The 26,011-nt window shown below is 38.2% G+C and overlaps 1 protein-coding gene across 1 annotated transcript in view; it reads right to left on the reverse strand.

The window, feature by feature from the left end:
• Positions 1-18,065: 18,065 nt before the first annotated feature.
• The window catches only part of GDPD4 (glycerophosphodiester phosphodiesterase domain containing 4), a 100,616-nt gene continuing 92,670 nt past the window's right edge, over positions 18,066-26,011 (reverse strand). Inside the window, exons 12-15 of the mRNA XM_046015936.1 lie at positions 23,427-23,574; positions 18,960-19,042; positions 18,666-18,851; positions 18,066-18,207 (exon numbers count right to left, since the gene is read on the reverse strand). Coding sequence (XP_045871892.1) covers positions 18,066-18,207; positions 18,666-18,851; positions 18,960-19,042; positions 23,427-23,574 — 559 coding nt within the window. The remainder of the gene's footprint in view (positions 18,208-18,665; positions 18,852-18,959; positions 19,043-23,426; positions 23,575-26,011) is intronic.

The raw sequence follows: 26,011 nt of genomic DNA on the forward strand, positions 1-26,011 counted from the left end.
CAGTTCCCAAACTACAATAACTCCCTTGCCCATTCCCTTGAGAGATTCTTTATGGAAAGTGCTAGATGAGAGTGATCCTCCTGAGAGCCTCAATGGCCCTTCTGCCTCCTTTCTTGACAAGTCGCCACCATTACCACTCAGGCACAGAAACAAAAAGGAAGAGGAAGGCAACATGTAGCTAATTCTTCTTTGAAACCAGCCCAGTGGAGAATATGCTGGATGTGAGAGAAAACATGGTAAGAGAGGATTCTTGGGAGGGTTTACTTTTGGGGATATTTTCAGGTTCTATTTCAGACTGAGAGGTCTCTATGGAAGAAACTGCTGGTTTATTCATCTTCAGGGGAGGCAATGCAGTTTGGAGAGTATATTCTCTGGCATCATCCCACGTGGGTTCAAATGACTTCTTGGATGCCAGCTGTCTAACAGCATCCTCATGAGGCATCAGTGGTTTGATGGCTTCCCTGACTTGTTCTGGTTCACTGGCTTTTTTCTTAGGGAGTACCAAAAGATGGTGAAAGCCTGGATGTTTCCTTGTGTTCTTGGTTAAAGCTGGGTAGAGGGATTCTAGAGTCCAAGGACTTTCCATAACTCGGAAAGGAGAATTTATAGATAAATTCGAAGATTCTTGACTCCCAAGTTCTCTCCTTTGGTGGCTAACACTCTGAGAATCTGTGGGATAGAAACAACAAAAACACAGATTCCTCAAATGTCACTTCTCCAATCTTTGCTGGTCATGTGGTGAAATTTTATCATCCTTAAAATGTTAGTCCCTCACACACCATCTCAGGTTTTCCCCCATAGTTTTCCCTATCCCAAATTTTGTGCAGCTTTTATTATGGTCTTCCAATTCAGCATGGTCCCTTGAGTTTACGAGTCTATCTTGTGAGACTTTAGGTCACCATGGAAGCCCTCAGAAAGCAAGAAGTGACATCTTCTTAAAGTTCATGCATTTCACAACCAGTATTTTCCTAATCAATTTGAACAGACAAATGAAAACATCCTCAATTAGAATGGGAACTTTTTAAGTGTGGAGAATGTGGCTTGTTTGCCACTACATATGCTGTGCTCAGAAATGTCTGTCACATATTAAGTGCTCAAAAACTAATTTTAATCTGACAGAAAAAATAAATGGAGACTACTTCTCATAATGGAGCTAGGAAACAGAATCTTACCAAAGACAAATTAAAAACTGGATAATAATTAGGGGCGCCTGGGTGGCTCAGTGGGTTAAAGCCTCTGCCTTCGGCTCAGGTCATGATAACAGGGTCCTGGGATCGAGCCCCGCATCGGACTCTCTGCTTGACGGGGAGCCTGATTCCCTTCCTCTCTCTCTGCCTGCCTCTCTGCCTACTTGTGATATCTGTCTGTCAAATAAATAAATAAAATCTTAAAAAAAACTGGATAATAACTAAAACTAAGAAAACATCTTAAAAGCATCTAAGATTTTACAATATGGTGAGGAACTGTGGGGCCAAAATCCAAAGTAAGCCCAGAATTCAGTTGTTTTTGTCCTTGGTGTAATGTCAATCTTGAAGAAATGGCTGCTTACATGAACTTCATTTCTGTCAGCTTCACAGGAAGAATGGATTTTAACAGCACTTTACTTGAATTTTGGTCAATTTCATGACAACTAATATCTAGGATATCAGGTTTTCTAATTCATGGATGTGACATACTAGTCCATTTATTTGTGCCTTTTCTCAGCAAACTTTTGTAGCTTTCAGTGACCAACCATATCTTCTCTGTGAGAGCTTGCAACACTTGCCTTAAATCTATTCCTATTTTGCTTTTATGGTGCTCTTAAAAATTTTCTTAAGTTTCCAATTATTCATTGCTAATATACAGATATAACACTGATTTTTCTGTATATTGACCTTGTACCCTGAGATAGTTTAGCTCACTTATCAGTCCTAGTAGGTATGTTTGTTGATTCCTTAGAATTTTTATAAAATTTTAATATCAGTATAGTTAACATATAGTGTTATATACATTGCAGGTATGTAATACTGATTCAGTAATTCCATCTACTACTCAGTGGTCATGAAGATAAATGTACTCTCAATCCCCTTCATCTATTTCACCCAACTCCCTAACTACCTCCCCTCTGGCAACTGTCTGTTCTCTGTAGTCAAGAGTCCATTTATTGGTTTGTTTCTTTCTTTTCCCCTTGTTCATTTGTTCTGTTTCTTAAATTCCATGAGTGAAATCATATGGTACTTGTCTTTGACTTCCTTCACTTAGCATTATACTCTCTAGATCTATCCACATTGTTACAAATGGCAATATTTCATTTTTATTGCTGGATAATATTCTATTCTTTGTGTGTGTGTGTGTGTGTGTGTGTGTGTGTGTGTGTGTGTGTGTGTCTACATCTATATCTGTGTGTATCGTTATCCATTCAGCTACAGATGGACACCTGGGTTGTTTCCATAATTTGCATTCAAGTAAATGCAATAAACATATGGGTGCAGGTATTCTTTAAAATGAGTGTTTTTAAAAATTCTTTGGGTAAATACCCACTAGATCAATTACTGGATCATAGGGTAGTTCTATTTTTACTTTTTTTTGAGGAACTTCCACAGTTTTCCACAGTGGTTAACACCAGTTTGCATTCCCCCAGCACTGCTTGAGGGTTCTTCTTTCCCCACATCCTTGCCAATACTTGCCATTTCATGTGTTTTTTATTTTAGCCATTCTGACTGGTGTGACTTGTGGTTTTGATTTGCATTTTCCTGATGATGAGTGATGTTGAACATCTTTTCATGTGTCCGTTGGCCATCTGTATGTCTTCTTTGCATAAATGTCTGTTCATGTCTTCTGTCAATTTTTAAATTGGACTGTTTATTTTTGGGGTATTGAGTTGTATAAGTTCTTTATACATTTTGGATACTAGCCCTTTATCAGTTATTTCATTTGCAAATATCTTCTCCCATTCTGTCAGTTGCCTTTTAGTTTTGTTGACTGTTTCCTTTTCAGTGCAGAGGCTTTTTATTTTTGCTTTTATTTCCCTTGACTCAGGAGACGTATCTAGAAAGATGTTGCTACAACTGACATCAAAGAAATGACTGCCTGTGCCCTTTTTTAGGATTTTTATGGTTTAAGGTCTCACATTTAGGTCCTTAATCAATTTTGACTCATTTTTGTGAATGGCATAAGAAAGTGGTCTAGTTTCATTCTTTTGCATGTTGCTGTACAGATTTCCCAGCACACCTTAGTGAAGAAAGTGAAGACACAATCCTTTTCTCATTGCATATTCTTTCCACCTTTGTCAAAGTTCAACTGACCATATACTTGTGGGTACAGTTCTGGGTTGTTGTTTTTTTTTTTTTTTTTTTTCCTGTGCTATTGATCTATGTACCTTTTTTGTGCCAGTACCATGCTGTTTTGTTTACTACAGCTTTGTAATATAACCTTAATCCCAGAATTGTGATGCCTCTAGCTTTGCTTTTCAAGATTACTTTGGCTACTGGGAGTCTTTTGTGGTTCCACACAAATTCTAGAATTGTTCTAGTTCTGTGAAAAAAATGTTGTTGGTATTTTGATAGGAAGTGCAGTAAGTGTGTAGATTGCTTTGAGTAAGAGTCATTTTAACAGTATTTTTTTCTTCCAATCCATGAGCATGAACTATCTTTCCATTTCTTTCTGTCGTTTTTAATTTCTTTTATCAGTTATATAGTTTTCAGAGTACAGGTTTTTCATCTCTTTGGTTAGGGTTATTCCTAGATATCCTATTATTTTTGGTGCAACTGCAATTGGGATTGTTTTCTTGATTTCTCTTTCTGCTGCTTCATTATTAGTATATAGAAATGCAACATATTCCTGTACATTGATTTTTGTATCCTGTGACTTTACTGAATGTATTTATCAGTTCTAACAGTTTTTTGGGGGAACCTTTCAACTTTTTTATATATAGTAACATGTCATCTGAAAATAAAGTTTTACTTCTTCCTTACTGATTTAGATGACTTTCTTTTATTTTCTTTCTTTTTTGCCATCTATTGCAGTGGCTAGGAGTTCCAATACTATGTCGAATAAAAGTGGTGAGAGTGGACATCCTTGTTTTTTTCCTGACCTTAGAGGGAAAGCTCTCAGTTTTTCCTCATTAAAGATGTTAGCTGTGGGGGTTCCATATATGGTATTTATTATGTTGAGGTATGTTTCCTCTAAACCTACTTTATTGAGGTTGTTTCTTTTCTTTTGTTTTAATCATGAATGGATGTTGTACTTTGCCAAATGCTTTTTCTGCATCTCCAGTTAGGATCACATGGTTCTTATTCTCTTACTGAGGTGATGTATCACACTGATGAATTTGTGAATTTTGAACCACTCCTTGCAGCACAGAAATAAATCCCACTTGTTTGTAGTGAATGGTTTTCTTTTTTAAATGTATTGTTGGTGTCTCTGGGTGGCTCAGTTGGTTAAGCATCTGCCTTTGGCTCAGGTCATGATCCCAGAGTCCTATGATCAAGCCCACGTTAGGCTCCCCTTCCCCTCCCTACTCATGCTTTCTGTTGCTATCTCTGTCTCTCAAATAAAACAAAATCTCTAAAAAAATGTTTGGTAGAATTCACCTGTATAGCTGTCTATCTGGTCCTCGACTTTTGTTTGTTGGGAGTTGTTTTTGTTACTTGTTTTTTAATTATTACTGATTCAGTTTCATTGCTATAAGCAGTTTGTTCAAATTTTCTATTTTTTCCTGCTTTGGTTGTGGTAGGTGATATGTTTCTAGGAATTTATCCATTTCTTCTAGCTTGTCCAGTTTTTTGGCATATAATTTCCTTATATATTCTCTTACAACCATTTGTATTACTGTGGTGTGGGCTATTCTCTATAATTTCTGATTTGAGTCCCCTCTTTCTTTTTTAAAATGAGTCTGGCTAGAGGTTTATCAGTTTTGTCAATGTTTTCAAAGAACCAGCTCCTGGCTTCATTGATCTATTCTGTTTTAGTTTCTGTATCATCTATTTCCGCTCCAATCTTTATTATTCCTCCCTTCTGCTGATTTTGGGTTTTGTTCTTCTTTTTCTAGCTCCTTTAGGTGTATGATTAGATTGATGAGATTTTTCTTGCTTCTTGGGGTAGACTTGTATTGATATAAACTTCTTAGAACCATTTTTGTTGCATCTCAAAAGATTTTGGATTACTGTGTTTTTATTTTCATTTGTCTCCATGTATTTCTGATTTCTTGGTTAACTCATTCATTATTTTCTAGCATATTATTTAACTCCCATGTATTTGTGTTCTTTCCAGCTTTTTTATTGTGGTTGATTTCTAGTTTCATAGCTCTGTGGTCAGAAAAGATACATGGTATAACTTCTTTTTTAAGTTGTTGTGACTTGTTTTGTGACTTAATAGCTCATCTTTTCTGCAGAATGTTCCATATGTACTTGGAATGAATGTATATTCTACTGTTTTAGGATGGAATGTTCTATATCTATGAAAGCCATCAGATCCAGTGTGTCATTCAAAGCCATTGTTTCCTTGTTGATTTTCTGTTTAGATGACCTGTCCAGTGATGTAAGTAGGGTGTTAAAGTCCCCTACTATTTCTGTATCACTAGAGCTTAGTTCCTTTATATTTGCTATTAACTGGTTTATGTATTTGGATGTTCCCATGTTGGGTCCATAAATTTTTACAACTGTTATGTCTTCTTGTTGTACTGTCCCCATTTTTTTAAATTGTATTTTTTCAGTGTTCCGAATGTACTGTTCCCTTATTATAGAGTGTCCTTCTTTGTCTCTTGTTACAGACTGTTTTAAAGTCAACTTTGTCTGATATAAGTATTGCTACCTCAGCTTTCTCTTCACATTCATTTGCATGATAACTGTTTTTCCATCTCCTCACATATAATATGCATGTGTCTTTAGGTTGGAAGTCTCTTGTAGGAAGCTTACAGATTTTTTTTTTTTAAATCCACTGCATCAACCTGTCTTTTGCTTCTGGAGTATTTAGTCCATTTACATTTAACATAATATTTGATAACTATGTATTTATTACCATTTTGTTATTTGTTGTGTGTTTGTTTTTGTGGATTTTCTCTCACCTTAAGTTGGCTTTCTTTAGTAAGGTACTTTGATGCTTATCTTTTTATTTTTTGCATATCCATCACTTGCTTTTGCTTTGTTATTCCCATTAAGTTTGTATTTAATATCTTTTCATGTAGCAGTCTATATGAAGTTGATGGTCACTATATATAAAATAGAATAATTGGGATCCCAGAATTAGAAGAAGAGAGAGAGAGGCAGAAGCTACATTGAAGCAAATTAAAGCAGAGAATTTCCCTAATTTGGTGAAGGGAACGAGCATCAAAATCCAAGAGAGACAGAGAACCCACCCAAATCAATAAAAGTATGTCCACACCCCATCATCTACTGGAAAACTTACAAGTCTCAAAGACAAAAAGAAAATCCTGAAAGCAGCTCTGAACAAGATGTCTGTAACATACAGTGGCAAAAATATTAGATTGGCAGCAGATCTATCCACACAGACCTGGCAGGCCAGAAAGGACTTGCATGATATATTCAGAACACTAAACAAGAAAAATATGGAGCCAAGAATACTATAATCAGCTAGGCTCTCACTGAAAATGGAAGGAGAGGGGAAAAGCTTCCAGGATAAACAAAAACTAAAAGACTTTGCAAACACAAAACCAGCCCTACAGGAAATATTGAAAGGGGTCCTCTAAGCAAAGAGAAAGCCTAAAAGTAACAGACCAGAAAGGAACAGAGACAATATGCAGTTAATAGTCACCTTACAGGCAATACCATAGCACCAAATTCATATCTCTCAAAAGTTGTATGTAAATGGGCTAAAGGCCTCAATCAAAAAACACACAGTGTCAGAATGGATAAAAAAAAAAAAAAGAGCCAACAATATGCTGTCTGCAAGAGACTCATTTTATTTTATTTTATTTTATTTTATTTTTTATTGTAACAGCTTTTATTATTTTTTTTTTTTGTTTTTTAATTTGTTTATTTACAGCATAACAGTGTTCATTGTTTTGGCATCACACCCAGTGCTCCATGCAGTACGTGCCACCTGGTTCCCACCACCTGGTTCCTCAACCTCCCACACCCCCCCGCCCCGCCCCTTCAACACCCTCCGGCTGTTCTTCAGAGTCCATAGTCTCTCATGGTTCATCTCCCCCTCCAGTTTCCCTCAACTCCCTCTCCTCTCCATCTCCCCATGTCCTCCATGTTATTTGTTATGCTCCACAAATAAGTGAGACCATATGATACTTGACTCTCTCTGCTTGACTTATTTCGCTCAGCATAATCTCTTCCAGTCCCGTCCATGTTGCTACAAAAGTTGGGTATTCAGTCTTTCTGATGGAGGCATAATACTCCATTGTGTATATGGACCACATCTTCCTTATCCATTCATCCGTTGAAGGGCATCTTGGTTCTTTCCACAGTTTGGCGACCGTAGCCATTGCTGCAATAAACATTGGCCCTTCTTTTCACTACATCTGTATCTTTGGGGTAAATACCCAGCAGTGCAATTGCAGGGTCATAGGGAAGCTCTATTCTTAATTTCTTCAGGAATCTCCACACTGTTCTCCAAAGTGGCTGCACTAACTTGCATTCCCACCAACAGTGTAAGAGGGTTCCCCTTTCTCCACATCCTCTCCAACACACGTTGTTTCCTGTCTTGCTAATTTTGGCCATTCTAACTGGTGTCAGGTGGTATCTCAATGTGGTTTTAATTTGAATCTCCCTGATGGCTAGTGATGATGAGCATTTTTTCATGTGTCTGATGGCCATTTGTATGTCTTCGTTGGAGAAGTGTCTATTCATATCTTCTGCCCATTTTTTGATATGATTATCTGTTTTGTGTGTGTTGAGTTTGAGAAGTTCTTTATAGATCCTGGATATCAACCTTTTGTCTGGACTGTCATTTGCAAATATCTTCTCCCATTCCGTGGGTTGCCTTTTTGTTTTGTTGACTGTTTCCTTTGCTGTGCAGAAGCTTTTGATCTTGATGAAGTCCCAAAAGTTCATTTTTGCTTTTGTTTCCTTTGCCTTTGGAGACATATCTTGAAAGAAGTTGCTGTGGCTGATATCAAAGAGGTTACTGCTATGTTCTCCTCTAGGATTCTGATAGATTCCTGTCTCACGTTGAGGTCTTTTATCCATTTCGAGTTTATCTTTGTGTACGGTGTAAGAGAATGGTCGAGTTTCATTCTTCTACATATTGCTGTCCAGTTTTCCCAGCACCATTTATTGAAGAGACTTTTTTCCATTGAATATTTTTTCCTGTTTTGTCGAAGATTATTTCACCATAGAGTTGAGGGTCCATATCTGGGCTCTCCACTCTGTTCCACTGGTCTATGTGTCTGTTTTTATGCCAGTACCATGCTGTCTTGGTGATCACAGCTTTGTAGCAAAGCTTGAAATCGGGTAACGTGATGCCTCCAGTTTTGTTTTTGTTTTTCAACATTTCTTTAGCAATTCGGGGTCTCTTCTGATTCCATACAAATTTTAGGATTATTTGCTCCAGCTCTTTGAAAAATACTGGCGGAATTTTGATCGGAATGGCATTAAAAGTATAGATTGCTCTAGGCAGTATAGACATTTTAACAATGTTTATTCTTCCAATCCAAGAGCATGGAATGGTCTTCCATCTTTTTGTGTCTTCTTCAATTTCTTTCATGAGTGTTCTATAGTTCCTTGAGTACAGGTCCTTTACCTCTTTGGTTAGGTTTATTCCCAGGTATCTTATGGTTCTTGGTGCTATAGTAAATGGAATCGATTCTCTAATTTCCCTTTCTGTATTTTCATTGTTAGTGTATAAGAAAGCCACTGATTTCTGTACATTGACTTTGTATCCTGCCACATTACTGAATTGCTGTATGAGTTCTAGTAGTTTGGGGGTGGAGTCTTTGGGGTTTTCCATATAAAGAATCATGAAGAGACTCATTTTAGATCGAAAGACACCTCCAGATTGAGAGGGAGGGGGTGGAAAACAATTTACCATGCTAATGGGTATCAAAAGAAAGCTGGGGTGGCAATCCTTATATTAGACAAATTAGATCTGAAGCCAAAGACTATAATAAGAGATGAGGAAGGACACTAGATCATACTCAAAGGGTCTGTCCAACATGAAGATCTAACAATTTTAAATATCTATGCCCCTAACATGGGAACAACCAACTATATAAACCAATTAATAACAAAATCAAAGAAACACATTGAAAATAATATAATAATAGTAGGGGACTTTAACACCCCCCTCACTGAAATGGACAGATCATCCAAGCAAAAGATCAACAAGAAAATAATGGCCTTAAATGACACACTGGACCAGATGGACATCACAGATACATTCAAAACATTCCACCCCGAAGCAAAATAATACACATTCTTCTCTAGGGCTCATGGAACATTCTCCAGAAGAGATCACATCATGGGTCACATATCAGGTCTCAACCAGTACCAAAAGACTGGGATCATTCCCTGCTTATTTTCAGACCACATTGCTCTGAAGCTAGAACTCAACCACAAGAGGAAAGTTGGAAAGGCCTCAAATACATGGAAGTTAAAGAGCATCCTACTAAAGAATGAATGGGTCAACCAGGAAATTAAAGAAGAATTGAAAAAAATTCAAGGAAACAAATGATCATGAAAACACAACAGTTCAAAATCTGTGGGACACAGCAAAGGCAGTCCTGAGAGGAAAGTATATAAGCAAGACTTATAAGTCTTTCTCAAGAAAGAAGAAAGATCTCAAGTATACATCCTAACCCTACACCTAAAGGAGCTGGAGAAAGAACAGCAAAGAAACCCTAAACCCAGCAGGAGAAGAGAATAAACATCAGAGCAGAAATCAATGAACTAGAAACCAAAAGAACAGTAGAACAGAGCAACAGAACTAGGAGCTGGTTCTGTGAAAGAATTAATAAGATTGATAAACCCCTGGCCCAATTTATCAAAAAGAAAATAGAAAGGACCCAAAGTAATAAAATCATGAATGAAAGAGGAGAGATCACAACCAACACCAAAGAAATACAAACAAGTATAAGAACATATTATGAGAAACCATATGCCAGCATATTAGACAATCTGGAAGAAAGGGTTGCATTCCTAGAGACTATAAGCTACCAAAAGAAATAGAAAACCTAAACAGACCTATAACCAATAAGGACATTGAAGCAGTCGTCAAAAATCTCCAAACAAACAAGAGCCCAGGGTCAGACAGCTTCCCAGGGGAATTCTAGCAAACATTTAAAGAAAAATTAATACCTATTCTCCTGAAACTGTTTTAAAAAGTAGAAATGGAAGGGAAACTCCCAAACTCATTTTATGAGGCCAGCATTACCTTGATCCCAAAACCACATAAAACCCCATCAAAAAAGATGATCATCATCAACCAGGCAAAGACCCCATCAAAAAAGAGAATTAACAGACCAATATCCCTGATGAACATGGATGCAAAAATTCTCATCAAAATACTAGTCAATGGGATCCAACAGTACATTAAAAGGATTAGCACCACAACCAGGTGGGATTTATTCGGGGGCTGCAAGGTTGGTTCAACATCTGCAAATCAATGTGATCCAATTCATTAATAAAAGAAAGAACAAGAACTATATGATACTCTCAATAGATGCTGAAAAAGCATTTGACAAAGTACAGCATTTTTCTTGATCAAAACTCTTCAAAGTGTAGGGATAGAAGGTATATACCTCAATATCATCAAAGCCATCTATGAAAAACCCACAGCGATTATCATTCTGAATGGGGAAAAATTGAGAGCTTTTCTGCTAAGATCAGGAACATGGCAGGGATGTCCACTATCACCACTGCTATTTAACACAGTACTAGAAGTCCTAGCCTCAGCAATCAGACAACAAAAAGAAATTAAAGGCATCCAAATCAGCAAAGAAGTCAAACTCTCACTCATTGCAGATGATACGATACTTTATGTGGAAAACCCAAAAAACTCCACTCCAAAACTGCTTGAACTCATATAGGAATTCAGTAAAGTATCAGGATATAAAATCAATGCATAGAAATCAGTTGCATTTCTATACACCAACAACAAGACAGAAAAGAGAGAAATTAAGGAGTCAATGCCGTTTACAATTGCCCCCAAAACTGTAAGATACCTAGGAATAAATCCTAACCAAAGAGGAAAAGAATCTATACTCAGAAAACTATAAAGTACTCATGAAAGAAATTGAGGAAGACACAAAGAAATGGAAAAACGTTCCATGCTCATGGATTGGAAGAACAAATATTGTGAAAATGTCTATGCTATCTAAGGTAATCGACACATTTAATGCAATCTCTATCAAAATGCCATCCATTCTTTTCAAAGAAATGTAACAAATAATCCTAAAATTTATATGGAACCAGAAAATAGCCCCCAAAAGCCAGAGGAATGTTGAAAAAGAAAGCCAAAGTTGGTGGCACCACAATTCCAGACTTCAAGCTCTATTACAAAGCTGTAATCATCGAGACAGTATGGTACTGGCATAAAAACAGACACACAGATCAATGGAGCAGAATAGAGAGCCCAGAAATAGACCCTCAACTCTATGGTCAACTAATCTTTGACAATGCAGGAAAGAATGTCCACTGGAAAAAAGTCAGTCTCTTCAACAAACAGTGTTGGGAAAATTGGACAGCCACATGCAGAAAAATCAAACTGGACCATTTCCTTACACCACACACAAAAATAGACTCAAAATGGATGAAAGACTTCAATGTGAGACAGGAATCCATCAAAATCACAGGCAGCAACCTCTTCGACCTCAGCCACAGCAACTTTTTCCTAGAAACATCGCCAAAGGCAAGAGAAGCAAGGCCAAAAATGAACTCTTGGGACTTCATCAAGATTAAAAGCTTTTGCAAAGCAAAGGAAACACCAGCAAAACCGAAAGACAACTGACAGAATGGGAGAAGATATTCGCAAATGACGTATTAGATAAAGGGCTAGTATCCAAAATCTATAAAGAACTTATCAAACTCACCATCCAAAGAACAAATAATCTAATCAAGAAATGGTCAGAGGACATGAATAGACATTTCTGCAAAGAAAACATCCAGATGGTCAACAGACACATGAGAAAATGCTCCACATCACTTGGCATCAGGGATATACAAATCAAAACCACAATAAGATACCACCTCACACCAGTCAGAAAGGCTAAAATTAACAAGTTAGGAAAGGACAGATGTTGAAGAGGATGTGGAGAAAGGGGAACCCTTCTACACTGTTGGCGGGAATGCAAGATGGTGCAGCCACTCTGGAAAACAGCATGGAAGTCCCTCAAAAAATTGAATATAGAAGTACCCTACAATCCAGCAATCACACTACTGAGTATTTACCCTAAAAATACAAATGTAGTGATTTGAAGGGGCACATGCACCCGAATGTTTATAGCAGCAATGTCCACAATAGCCAAACTATGGAAAGAATCTAGATGTCCATCAACAGAGGAATAGATAAAGAAGATGTGGTGTGTATGTATATATATATAATGGAATACTATGCAGCCATCAAAAGAAATGAAATCTTGCCATTTGCAACGATGTGGATGGAACTAGAGGATATTATGCTGAGCGAAATAAGCCAATCAGAGAAAGATAACTATATGATCTCCCTGATATGAGGAATTTGAGAGGCAGAGTGGGGGGTTTGTGGAGTAGGGAAGGAAAAAAATGGAACAAGATAGGATTGGGAGGGAGACAAACCATAAAAGATTCTTAATCTCAGGAAACAAACTGAGGGTTACTGGAGGGAAGCGGGGGAGTCCAGATGGGGTGGCTGGGTGATGGACACCGGGGAGGGTATATGCTATGGTGGGTGCTGTGAACTGTGTAAGACTAATGATTCACAGACCTTTACCCCTGAAACTAATAATATATGTTAATAAAAAAATTAAAACATAAAATAAAAATACATAAAAATAAATTTCTATTTCTTCTCTCAGTTCTGGTAAGCTACATATTTCAAGGAATGTGTCTATTTCACTTAAGTTGTACATTTTAATGGCATTAAATATTCCTAATTTTCCTTTTTATGTCTAGGATCTGGACAGGTAATCCGCTTTCATTCATCATATGAGCAATCTCTCTTTCCCCTCCTTCCCTCTCTCATCTTGCTAAGAGTTTATCAATTTTATTAATCTTTTCAAAAAATCAATTTTTTACTGCTTTCATTTTCTCTTTTTAAAAATTCAATTAGCCAACATATAGTACATCATTAGTCTCAGATGTAGTGTTCAATGATTTATCAGTTGCATATAACACCCAGTGCTCATACATCACATGCCCTCCATAATGCCCATCACCCAATTGCCCCAATCTCCCATCCATCTCCCCTTCAGTAACCCTCGATTTGTTTCCTATGATTAAAAGTCTCATGGTTTTTCTTCCTTTCTGATGACTTCCCATTCAGTTTTCCCTCCCTTCCCCTATGATCCTCTGTGCGATTTCCTATATTCCACATATGAGTGAAACCATATGATAACTACCTTTCTCTGATTGATTTATTTTATTCAGCGTAATACCCTCCAGTACATCCACATCAGTGTAAATGTTAAGTATTCATCCTTTCTGATGGCTGAGTAATTTTCTGTTGTGAGTATCTATCACATCTTCTTTTTTTTTTTTTTCTGTTTGGTGATGTGTTTTTTTTTTTTTTTCATTTTATTTATTTTTTCAGTGTAACAGTATTCATTCTTTTTGCACAACACCCAGTGCTCCATGCAAAACGTGCCCTCCCCATTACCCACCACCTGTTCCCCCAACCTCCCACCCCTGACCCTTCAAAACCCTCAGGTTGCCCCAACCTCCCACCCCTGACCCTTCAAAACCCTCAGGTTGTTTTTCAGAGTACATAGTCTCTTATGGTTCGCCTCCCCTATCACATCTTCTTTATCCATTCACCTGTCTGTGGACATCTCGGCTCTTTCCAGTTTGGCTATTGTGGACATTGGTATGAACGCTGGGGTGTAGGTGGCCCTTCGGATCACTGCATATATTACAAAGCTGTGACCATCAAGGCAGTATGGTACTGGCACAAAAACAGACACATAGATCAATGGAACAGAACAGAGAACCCAGATTTAGACCCTCATTTTCTCTATTTTTTGAGTGTCCTCATTTTATTGATTCCTGCTATCTTTATTATTTCCTTCCATTTACTTGGGGGAAAATTTAGTCTTTTTCTAGATTCTTGAGATAGAAACTTCATCAGTATTAAACCTTTCTTCCTTCTAAAATTAAAGTTACAAATTCTCAAGTCCTGCTTTACCTTTGTCCCACAAATTTCATTGTTGTGGATGCATTATCCTTTAATTTAAAATATTTTCAAAATTTTCTTGTGATTTATCCCTTGATCAGGATATGAGATGGGATGGGATGGGATGTTTAGAAATAAATTAATTTCAGCATTAAAAGACTTATATAAATATTTTTACTAATGTTCATTTCTAATTTAATTTTAGACTTGTTTGTCAGGTAGTCCATTTTGGCAAATATGCCATGTACATTTGAAAATATTATAGGGGCGCCTGGGTGACTCAGTGGGTTAAAGCCTCTGCCTTTGGCTCAGGTCGTGATCTCAGGATCCTGGGATCGAGCCCCACATCGGGCTCTCTGCTCGGCAGGGAGCCTGCTTCCTCCTCCTCTCTCTCTCTCTCTGCCTGCCTCTCTGCCTACTTGTGATTTCTATCTGTCAAATGAATAAATAAAATCTTTTTAAAAAAATATTATATATTCTGCAGTTGTTGTATATGTTTTATGTCAATTAGGTCAAGGTGGCATCAGGTGTTGTTCAGACTTCTGTATCCTTTCTGATTTTATTTTTTTGTGCTTTGTTGTTCTTGCAGGTACTGAGAGAGGAATGTTAACATGCCTAAGTTTGACCTTCCTCAGTTTTTGTTTCACCCTTGTGTTAAGTTTCAAGAGTTCTAATTATAATATACTCTTGATATATTGACCTTTTCACCATCATGAAATCTTTGTTTCCAGTAATGCTCCATGTTTTGAAGTCTATTTGCTCAGATATTATTTCTTATGCTTATTGTTTACATGGCTTATCATTTTTCCATCCTTTCACTTTTAACCTTTTGTTGTCTTTAAGTATTTCTTTTGTAGACAATGTATGGTTGGATCCAGCTTTTTTCTATCCAGTCCAACAACCTCTACTTTTGAGCATTTGGTCCATTTATATTTGATTAATAAAATGGCTGGATTTATGACGATCATGCTTCAACTTGTTTTCTGTTTGTTTTGTCTGTTATTTAGTTTCTTTTCATCTTTTCTTCCTGAACCTATCTGCTATAAGATATCCTGCTGGTTTTGAAGAAGTAGACTGTCTTGTTGTAAGAGGGCCATATGGCTGGTACCTGAAGGTAGACTCTAGGAGCTCAGAGAAAAACCCCACCAATAGTGATCAATTAAACAGAAAAAACTTCAGTCCTACAATTGTAAGGAACTAAATTCTTCTAACAACTAGTAACCTTAGAGGAAGAAAAAGTCTCAGATGAGATTGCTGAGATTCCTTTTTTTTTTTTTTAAGATTTTATTTATTTATTTATTGGGAGAATATGTGTAAGAGAGAGAGTGTGTGGGGGAGGGCAAGTGAGAGAATCCCAAGAAGACTCCACACTGAATGTGGAGTCCAACGTGGGGTTTGATCCCACAACTCCGAGATCACAACCCAAGCTGAAACCGAGAGTCTGACACTCCACAGACTGAGCTACCCAGGCACCCCAGCCTGGTGAGACTATTAAGTAGAGGACCTGGCTAATCCATACCTGAAACCATGGCCCAAAGAAACTGTGAGATGATAAATCTGTATTATTTTAAGCTGCGAGGTTTATAATAATTTGTTACACAGCAGTAAGAAAGTAATACAGAAATAGAATCTACTCAAGATGAAGTATAGAAATTAAATAGGCTAAAAATAACAATGAACAGAACCTCAGCAACCTATGGAATAGTATCAAACTTTCTAGCATCTATGTAATTGGAATCCCAGAAGAAGATAGGAGCATGAAAAAAATAAAGACTGAAAATTGATCCAATCTGATGAAAATTATACCAAGAGTTCAGCAAACCCCAAGCAGGATAGATACACACACACACACACACACACACACACACACACACGGTAAACCATAATCAAACTATTGAAAATCAGTAGTAAAAGGAGCAATCTTAAAAGCAGCTAGAGAAAAATGACATATTACAAGCAGAAGAACAAAGATAAAATGGGAGACTTTTTTTGCTCAAGACTTTTCCTAAGAAACTATGTAAGGCAGAAGACAAAGGACTGACTTCATTAGTGTGCTGAGAAATACACCATAAAGCTAGAAAGCTGACAAATGCCTCATGGTGGCAGCAGCTGCAGCAGTACGTGTCCGTCCTAGAGGCTGTCGTGGTGCAAGATGGGACACTGCTTGCTTAGTGTCTGAGGCTCTATTCTCTTCAGCCTCAAGGGACCTGGGATGTGGTTTTTAACTTCAGTCTTCCTTGTTCCTCCAAAACTTTCTCTCCCATCTATACTTTCGTCACAATTTCCATGTTTTGTTTGTTTGTTTGTTTCCATTTCTTGGCTCTATTACTGTTACGGTCTGAATTTTGGGCCCCACACAAGTCCACATGTTGAAGCCTCAATCCCCAATACTTCAAAATCTGATTATGGTTGGAAATAAGGCCTTTGAAGAAGTGCTTGAAATGAAGCCTAAAACAATCTGATTGGAGAAAAGAAAATCTGAACACACTGAGAGGCACTTGGTGTGTGAGTGCACGGAGGAAAGGCTGTATGAGGAAAGAGAAAGAAGATGGCCACGTGCAAGCCAAGAGAGGCCTCAGAAAAACCAAACACACTGACACACTGATCTTGGACTTCTAGCCTAGAGAAATAAGAATATAAATTTCTGTTGTTTAAGTCATACAATTTCTTGTACTCAGAGAAGCCCTGCTTTACTAATACAACTACTGAAAATCATAAGATAGGCCAAAGCCTTCAGACTTCTTAACAGCCAGTAGAGTGATCTTAAAAATCCATATAACTCAGAGTTACTTGAGATCTTTTGGCTCCTAAGAGATCTGGGTGACCTTAGTCTGAAACTTCAGCTTCACAATATGCAAGACTATTGCTCTCCATTTAATTTATTCACATTTCTGAACTTATTTTTTCACAGTCCCTATGGATCCATTCCTGCAACTCTAAGTATTCCATCAGTTCAACCCTCTGCCAGCTGGTGCATAGCATTTAGGATCTTTACCACTACCCGTAAGAAATTAAATTAATTCATGACTCTGTGACTGTACCAACTTTACCTAAGCCTCCAGGAGCTGTGGAAGAAATCTATCATATATTGCCCAGTCCTTTCTCTCCTAATTCATTTTCCTTTGACAATGCACTAGCTTCCCAACCACTCACTAACTGTGTGATTATCCCCGCAGCCTCCTGAAAAACAAAATCTAGCTTTCCTTCCCCTCACTGGGCCTATCTTACTTCCTTAGCCGCTGAGTTACTCTGCTAAATAATAGGTATTCTGTTATTCCATCCCTTCACACAGAAATCTAAGCATATTGCTCTCTTGTTTGAAGCTCATTTGCTGTCCCTTGATTGCTTTTGTGCAGAGCATAGACTCTAGTCCAGCATTTTAGGATCTCTGCAGTTTTCTCCCTCCACTCTCCAACATACATCACCTATAGGTGAAGTCCATAAAGCTCTAATGGGCATGACAGCTACTTTGGTAGCTGGACCTTGGTGCCTGCCCCAACGGTGTCAGCTATCTACTTTTGCCTGCTTCCTCACTGTTCGTTGGGGGCCAGCCCCTCTCTCTTTGGGCCACCCTTCATGACAGCTTTTGTGTTATCTTTAGCCCTTCTTAGAGTGCCTGGCACAAAGGGGGTACTCGATAACCAACTGTGTGATGAATTAAGATATTTACAAGTGAACAAAAACCCATGCTCAAAATCTTCCAAGGGGTCTTATTGCCAAAGGATAAAGTCCAAAATGAAGCCTGATGTCAAGTCCTCCAACCTACAATTCCCAGCTTCCCACTGGTCACCACCTCCCACTTTCCCCAGACTCTCTCAGCTCTTCTCAGAGAAATGAAAAGCGGGCTCCATATCCTGGAAGCAGTGGTAGGGATGAAGAGATAGGAGCAGGGTAGATCTGACTTTACCTGTGTGAATGCTGGCATTATTGACCATTTCTTTTTGGCGCTCTCTCCACCTGGAAGGAAAGAGACTATTCATGAGTCTCAAAGACCTCTTCCAAAAAAGACAATAATCCAAGGCAGTGGTCAGAAAAGAAACATAATCTGGTCAAATTCTCAAATAAGTACAGGGCTTATTCTTTCCTCTTTAAAGAATAACCCACACATGATGAAATGATGCATGTGAGGAGGTCTGAACAACTATTGTCTCCTCTAGCTAAAATTCTTCTCCCTGGATGTTCCCTTTCCCACCCTGAATCTTGCAATCCTGTAACATTTGCCTTGCGGGATTCTCAAATGTCATCTTCTTGGACAGATAATAAGACTATAGCCTAGAAAGAGACAGTAATTTTCCAGGGCCACCCAGTAACTAAGGGACAAAGCCAGGACTAAAACCCAGGCTTCCCAGTTTGTGAACTTGCTTTGTTTCACAGAAGGTGGGAAGATAAGACACTTGTTCTGCACAACCTCTAACCTTTGGCCTTTTCCAACTGGTCTACAATGAATAGGAGTAGTAATAGGATTTGACCAGGCCTTACTGAGAGTCCTTATCCTTAGAATATTGTCCTGTGTTGAGGTACAAAAGATGTGAGGAGGTACAGACAGCACGAGAAGTAATGAGAGATTCAGATTATAAACTCTGTCTTCCTGAGAGCTTGCCCTGTGGGATTACAGGAAGAATCTAAGTGTTTTTTCTGAACTTTCCTTAAGAACCAATTACAATTTTATCTTGGGAAAATTTCATTTAAAATTGCAAATATAGGCTTACCAATGAAAATAAAATATGGTAACAATGAGAACCGCAGAAATACTATCCATGAGAAGCCACATAAACATATAGTAACCTGGTGTCTGCAAAATAGAAAACAAAAACAGTTTTAAAAAAACAACAATTAGAAGGGATTTTAGATCAAAGGGTCAAGTCCCTTGCTCTGCTGCCAGGGCTGGGCGGAGGGCAGAGCAGGTTGAAGAACTCTGATGTGGTGGTCTCGAACAGAGAGTACCTACTCATAACCTAACAATCACCCCTTATAAGTGCAGAGAACTCCAGAAGGGACAAACAATTTATATCCTTCATTTCCCTTAACACTCAAAGACAGAGGAGTCCCAGAGCCACATAGTAAGTCTATTCTGGACCCAGGACTACAGCTCAAGTTTCTTGAGTTCCACTGCTCTATGTTTTCATAGTATGGCTTCCCCAACCTGTCTGCGCATCCATATCTACCTGGGCAGCTTTTAGTAATACAGGGTCACAGGTCCACTACATACCTTATGAATTAGAATTTCTGCCATTTTGAACACGCTTCCCAGGTGATGCTGAAGCAACTAGTCTGTGAACAAGCATCTAGGAATTTTTGTTCTAAAACATCATGCTTCAAATAAGTATGCTGAAATTATAACTCCCCCTTACCTAACATGTCCCCTTCTCCAGGTTCCTTTGCCTGAATCTCCCAGAACTTCATCTCCTGGGTCCTCTTGTATGAGTTTTAGAATTAACTGATTTGATCCTCCCTTTCCACCTCCACTGTTATCTGACGCCTCTGGGGCTGGCACTTTTTGCTTTTTCTTTAGCCTCTCCTCACCCTATCCCAAGGTCTTCCATGAGCTGAATAATAACATTAATAGTAATAATAACACTAATGGTCATAATGACAACAACTAACAATTAACAACAACGACAACAATTAATGAGCATCCACAAGAGCTAAGGAAGCATTCTAAGCACTTAAAGGGTGTTTTTACATCCCATCCTCACAACAGCCCCACTAAGCAGGTACAGTAGAAGTTCTTAGCCAACATTCATTAAACTCGGGCTCTTTTTTTAAATTAATCTATTTACTTGAGAGAGAGAGAGAGCGCGGAGAGGCAGAGAGAAGCAGACTCCCCACTGGGCAGGGAGCCCAATGCGGGACTCAACCCCAGGACCCTGATATCATAACCTGAGTAAAAGGCAGATGCTTAACTGAGTGAGCCACCTAGGTGCCCCTAAACCCAGGCTCTTAATCCCTCCCCTCTGGGAAAGAGTGACTGATAGCCTGACCTGCTCCGGGATTCCCAGCAGGTGAGCTGTCCATTTACTAAGAATCAATCGTTCTTGCTCCCTGAAATGGCTTAGAACAGTCTATTTGTTACAACTGTGCAGTGTAATTAAATGTTACTCAAATCTGTAAATCTAAGTGAAAAAGAGGTACATCATTTTCCAGAAAACTAAGCCAATGCTTTGGAAAACCCAGCAAAGACAGCAGAGATTAAAAAATAAACTACAACTGAATGAGGTGTGAGTGAGACACTGTTAAGAGACTGGGGATAAGAGGATTATGAAAATCTCAGTGAATCCCTCATTCAGATCGTTTCTTTCAATGACTTTATGTTCTTATTCTGCTTGAAAGAAACAAAACTTAGAAATCATAGCTGGTTCATTTGGGTGTTTAAATAAACAAATGACTATAGAATTCCACCAGCTGAAGTACCCTCAAAGACCCTGACTTTATGTTATAAGGTAAATGAATATTTTAAATTAAAATGTGTGAGGTATTTATGTGATAGATTGTTTATAAAAATGACAGTATTCCTCCCAAAATGCAGGCCTGTATACAGGTGTGACTTTGCTATTCCTCCCCATCAAAGCATGAAGTCTTTTTCTCTCCTACCCCACCTTGAATCAGGACTTGGCCATGTAATTTTTTTTGACCAATGGAACATTAACAAAAAATCACACCTGGGAAACCTTGAAAACTGTACTGCATTGGGGCTTTACCCCTCTTCCTCACTGGGAACCCATTGCCACCAAGTGAACATGCGCAAGCCGGCCTCCTTGAGGGTGAGTGATCACACAGACCCCAGGCAATCCAGGTAAGTACCTAGACATATAGATGCACCCACCCTACACCAAGCTGGCTCTGACCACAGGACCATGTAGCCATCACAAAGAATATGACAAAGAAATATTTGTTGTTTTAAGGCTCTACATTTCAGATGGGTTAAGTAGTAAAAGCCGACAGACTGTAAACACACACACACACACACACACACACACACACACACACACACAAGTATCTATCTATCTATGATTCCCCACTTTAACTTTTTCAATTAACAGATCAATGATCAGATTAAACTGTGAGAGATACAAGTACTTCTGTTGTACTATCATTATTCATAATATAATAATAAACAGAGGCATGGACAAGCTAACTAACATTTCCAAGTTCACACAGTAAGGGGTAGAGCCAAGATTTAAATCTGTATATTCTAACTCCCAAAAGTGAGCTGCTTGAGAAAGCCCTGAGGATACTTACTAGTCTCACCTTCCTGAACAAGGGTGACCCCAGGTCCTATAGAAAAGCCACAGCCAGGTATAGAAGAAAATATTTTTTAACTTTATATCCTTCTATACTTTTGAAATTTTGAATCACATGAATTATTTCAAACAGTATCAATTCAAGTATTAAAATAAAAAGCTTTATTTAATAAAGCTTCATTTAATATATCCAAAGGCACAACTGTGAGACATTACTGACTTAGGGGAATAGGATTATGGACGGTGTGTTGTTTTCCGGTTTATGTATTTTTATAATGACTGAATTTCATATAATGAACAGGCTTACTTTGTAATCAATTTTAAAAAAACAAAATCTTAGAAAAATATATAGTACACATATGAAGGAAAATTGTATGAGGACAGACAAGTAGAAAGGCTTCACTTAGCCAAGGGACCTGCCGTTGAAGGTTTTCTTCAGGGTCCTCTCCAGAAAGTTGCCCAAGCCAGCGAGAAAAAAGGTGTTAGTAATTTTACACTGCCACCACAGGGCCTGGCTCTATGAGATTGTGCCCTGACCCTGATTCCCTTTCTCCTGATCCTGACCCGAAAGAAGGGCTAGTGAGGCCAGAGGTATAGAGAAGACAGCCTGAAATATTTATGCTTCTCATTTGGGCTTCTCTGCCCAAAGATTTACCTTTTAAAACAGCTTGGAGTTTGGGTGTGTTTTCAACTAGACACTTCCACTCTGAAGTGAGACTTTTTGGTGACTGGAAGTGAAATCTTAAAGTTATCTAAAAATGACTAGAAAACTTACGGGACCTGCGTAAGATTTCATTCAGGAGCAGGGAAAGTCTAGCTCAGAGAGAAGTTTAAACAGTCAATGAAAAGAAAGTTATTTTCTGTTGTATACTGTTGTGTCTGGCTCAGTCAAGATACTCTACACAGATAAGAGCTCTGTAGTAGGGACGCCTGGGTGGCTAAGTTGGTTAAGCATTTACCTTTGGCTCTAGATTCCTGGGATAGAGCCCTGTGTTGGGCTCTCTAGTCAGCAGGGAGTCTGCTTCTCCATATCCCATTCCCCCTGCTTGTGTGCTCTGTCTCTCTCTTTTTGTGTGTCAAATAAGTAAATAAACATCTTTAAAAAAAAGAGAGCGCTCTGTAGCAGTTAACTGGTTATCCAGGGGTGCGTCCACAGATAATAAATGATAAGATTTTAGCTGTGATTATGACCCATGTGTTCAGGTACTTATATTTCTGGCAATAAGCAGCATCAGGGCTAGGAGGAGCAACAAGGAAAGTAGGCTGGACACTAGCTTTTTCCTTTTTTTTTTTTAAATTTTATTTACTTATTTTAAGAGAAAGGATGCAAGCAGGGGGAGGGGCAGAGGGACAGAGAGAATCTCACCCAGACTCCATGCTGAGCTGGGAGCCTGACATGGGACTCAAATCTCATGACCCTGAGACTGGCTCTCCTTTTCAAAAGCATTTTGTTCAGGACACAAAGTTTTCACTTTGGAGTCAGATATACTTGGTTTTCTCCCCACAGTCCATCCAACTGTCATTGTTATCATGCCTCTAGAAAGGCAGGACTTCTGTAACAAAACTCTGGAATCAAACCTCATTCTGAATCTTGCCTCATGTGACTATGTATAAGAATGTTAACATCTTCAAATTTCAGTTTCTTCATAGGAATAATAAAAATGAGTAACTCAGAGGGTCAAATTACATAATGCATGAAAAACACATTGTGAGGATTCAATGAACGACAATATTATAACAATATTAATTTCTTTCTGCAAATCACAGAAGGATGTCGGTGAGAGAAGGGAGAATGTCTCATCTCCAACATCATAGAGGTCTCTGCTATTAAGTAGCTCTCAAGAGGCCTGCACAGTGGACAATGTAGGGGTAGGGTAAGGGACTTAGACTCCTATTGTACAAGGCTTGAAAGAACAACCTGGATAGCCAGCTCACCATGAGGAAGTAAGGCTGATCTAGCTGACTCAGGATGTGAATGTTGTCTGTGGTCACTGAGTGAATCCTAGAGCACCAGGCCAGTGAGTAGAGCCAAGGTTCATTGACAACGTACAAGTTGATTTTGATGTTAGCTGCTTTATAATCTCTGGAATAAAAACAGAACCCACAGGGAATTTAGACAATCTCGCTTTCCTCATCTAAAAGGGTAACGGCCACCATGTTTGTGAGAGGCTACTGCTTAAATCACTAGAAGCAGCTGGTCCTGTGACAACTTATGATAATGCAGAATGGGCTAGTGTTGCAATGAGGTAAAGGACTGGACTTAATACCTCTGCTCCTGTACCAACATGGTATGTCAGTAAACTAGATGTCCTGATGGGAAAAAAGAAAGAAAGGAGGAAAAAAAGAGAAAGCGCTATTTGTAGCATTTGCCGATTTCCATGGTGTAAATATTCCTACCACAGCCAATTTTAAGCTACCACTAGTAAAACGGATTTGTGAAGTTTCTGACTATTTAATAACTGACTTCTGTGTGCTGCCATAAGCCAGCTCCAGCACACTACTGTGTAGCAACTATACCTTCAACAAAGCACTTACCATCTTCTCCTGTATTTATCTGCTTTCCTGTTAGTCTTCTTTACTTGGCTATAGTCAAATTAAAAGTAGAGAGTAATGTATAATTCATCTCTGTATATCTAGTACCTAGCATAATACCTACCTTCATAAATGATAAATGAAAGAATGAATAAATGAATACCAATCTGGTGAAAACTTAAATTTCAAATACAAAAAAATCTTTATAAGCACTGAGTAAAGACAATGAAATCAAATATTTCCCAATGCACAAAATGTTAGCAGATACTTGTACATTCTCTACAGAGAAAAGAAAAATAATTATTGAAATACCTAGCAAATCTAGTCTAGATATCACTTTTAGGAATCAAATTTCTTACAAAATATATCATATAAATGCTTTAAAAAATTTTTTTAAAGATTTTATTTATTTATTTGACAGAGAGAGATCACAAGTAGGCAGAGAGATTTAGAGATTTATTTATTTGACAGAGAGAGAGATCACAAGTAGGCAGAGAGGCAGGCAGAGAGAGAAGGGGTAAGCAGGCTCCCTGTTGAGCAAAGAGCCCGATGTGGGGCTTGATCCCAGGACCCTGAGATCATCACCCGAGCCAAAGGCAGAGGCTTAACCCACTGAGCCACCCAGGTGCCCCTCAAAAAAATTTTTTTTAACCTGAGATAGTGAATAGCTCTGTATAAGCTTGGGTTTGAATCTCACCATTGCCATATACTAACCTGGCAAATTTTTAGGTTCAATGTATAAACTATAATCTATAAATAACAATACTGCCTTTGCATGTATTTGCATATCCAGTATGTTAGAATGGTCTCTAAGACAATTCTACAAATCACCTACAGATAAATAAAAAAAACAGAAGGAAATAGTAATAAAAAGCTACTTTTTAAACTTTTAAAACCAATACATAAAAATCAATCACATTTATACATATTAATAATGAATACATGCAAACTAAAATATCAAAAACACAATATCATTAACAATTAACAAAGAAAATAAAATACTGTAGTATAAACTCAACAAAAGAAGTATAGGATCCATATGCTGAAAACTACAAAGTGCTGATGAAAGTAATGAAAGAATATTTTTAAAAAAAGACATGTGTTCATAGACTAGAAGACTCAGTGCTGTAAAGATGTTATTTCTCAAATTGATCTGCAGGCTTAATGCAATTCCTGTCACAATCCCAAGGTGTTTTGTACAACTAGGTCACCTGATCCTAAAATTACACGGAGGGGTGCCTGGGTGGCTCAGTCAGTTAAGCATCTGCCTTTGGCTCAGGTCATGACCCCAGGGTCCTGGTATCAAGTTCCGTATCTGGTTCTCTTTCACTTGCTCTCTATCTCTCTCTCAAATAAACAAATGAAATCTTTAAAAATAAAATAAAATAAAATTATATGGAAAGACACAACCCCAAAATAAAACAAAGAAGAATGAAGTGAGAGGGAGTATACCCAATTTTAAGGCTTATTATATAGCTACAGTAATCAAGACAGTGTAGTTTTAGAGAAGGGATAAGCACACAGATCAATAGAACATAATTTCAAACCCAGAAACAAACCCACACAAATTTGCCCAAATGATTTTTTTAATTAATTAATTTATTTTTTCAGCGTAACAGTATTCATTGTTTTTGCACAACACCCAGTGCTCCATGGAATACGTGCCCTCCCTATTACCCACCACCTGGTTCCCCCAACCTCCCACCCCTGCCCCTTCAAAACCCTCAGGTTGTTTTTCAGAGTCCATAGTCTCTTATGGTTCACCTCCCCTTCCAATTTCCCTCAACTTCCTTCTCCTCTCCATCTCCCCATGTCCTCCATGCCATTTGTTATGCTCCACAAATAAGTGAAACCATATGATACTTGACTCTCTCTACTTGACTTATTTCTCTCAGCATAATCACTTCCAGTCCCGTCCATGCTGCTACAAAAGTTGGGTATTCATCCTTTTTTTTTTTTTTAATAAACATATAATGTATTTTATCCCC

Source organism: Meles meles, chromosome 8, assembly GCF_922984935.1.
Source record: "Meles meles chromosome 8, mMelMel3.1 paternal haplotype, whole genome shotgun sequence".
Lineage (NCBI taxonomy): Eukaryota > Metazoa > Chordata > Mammalia > Carnivora > Mustelidae > Meles > Meles meles.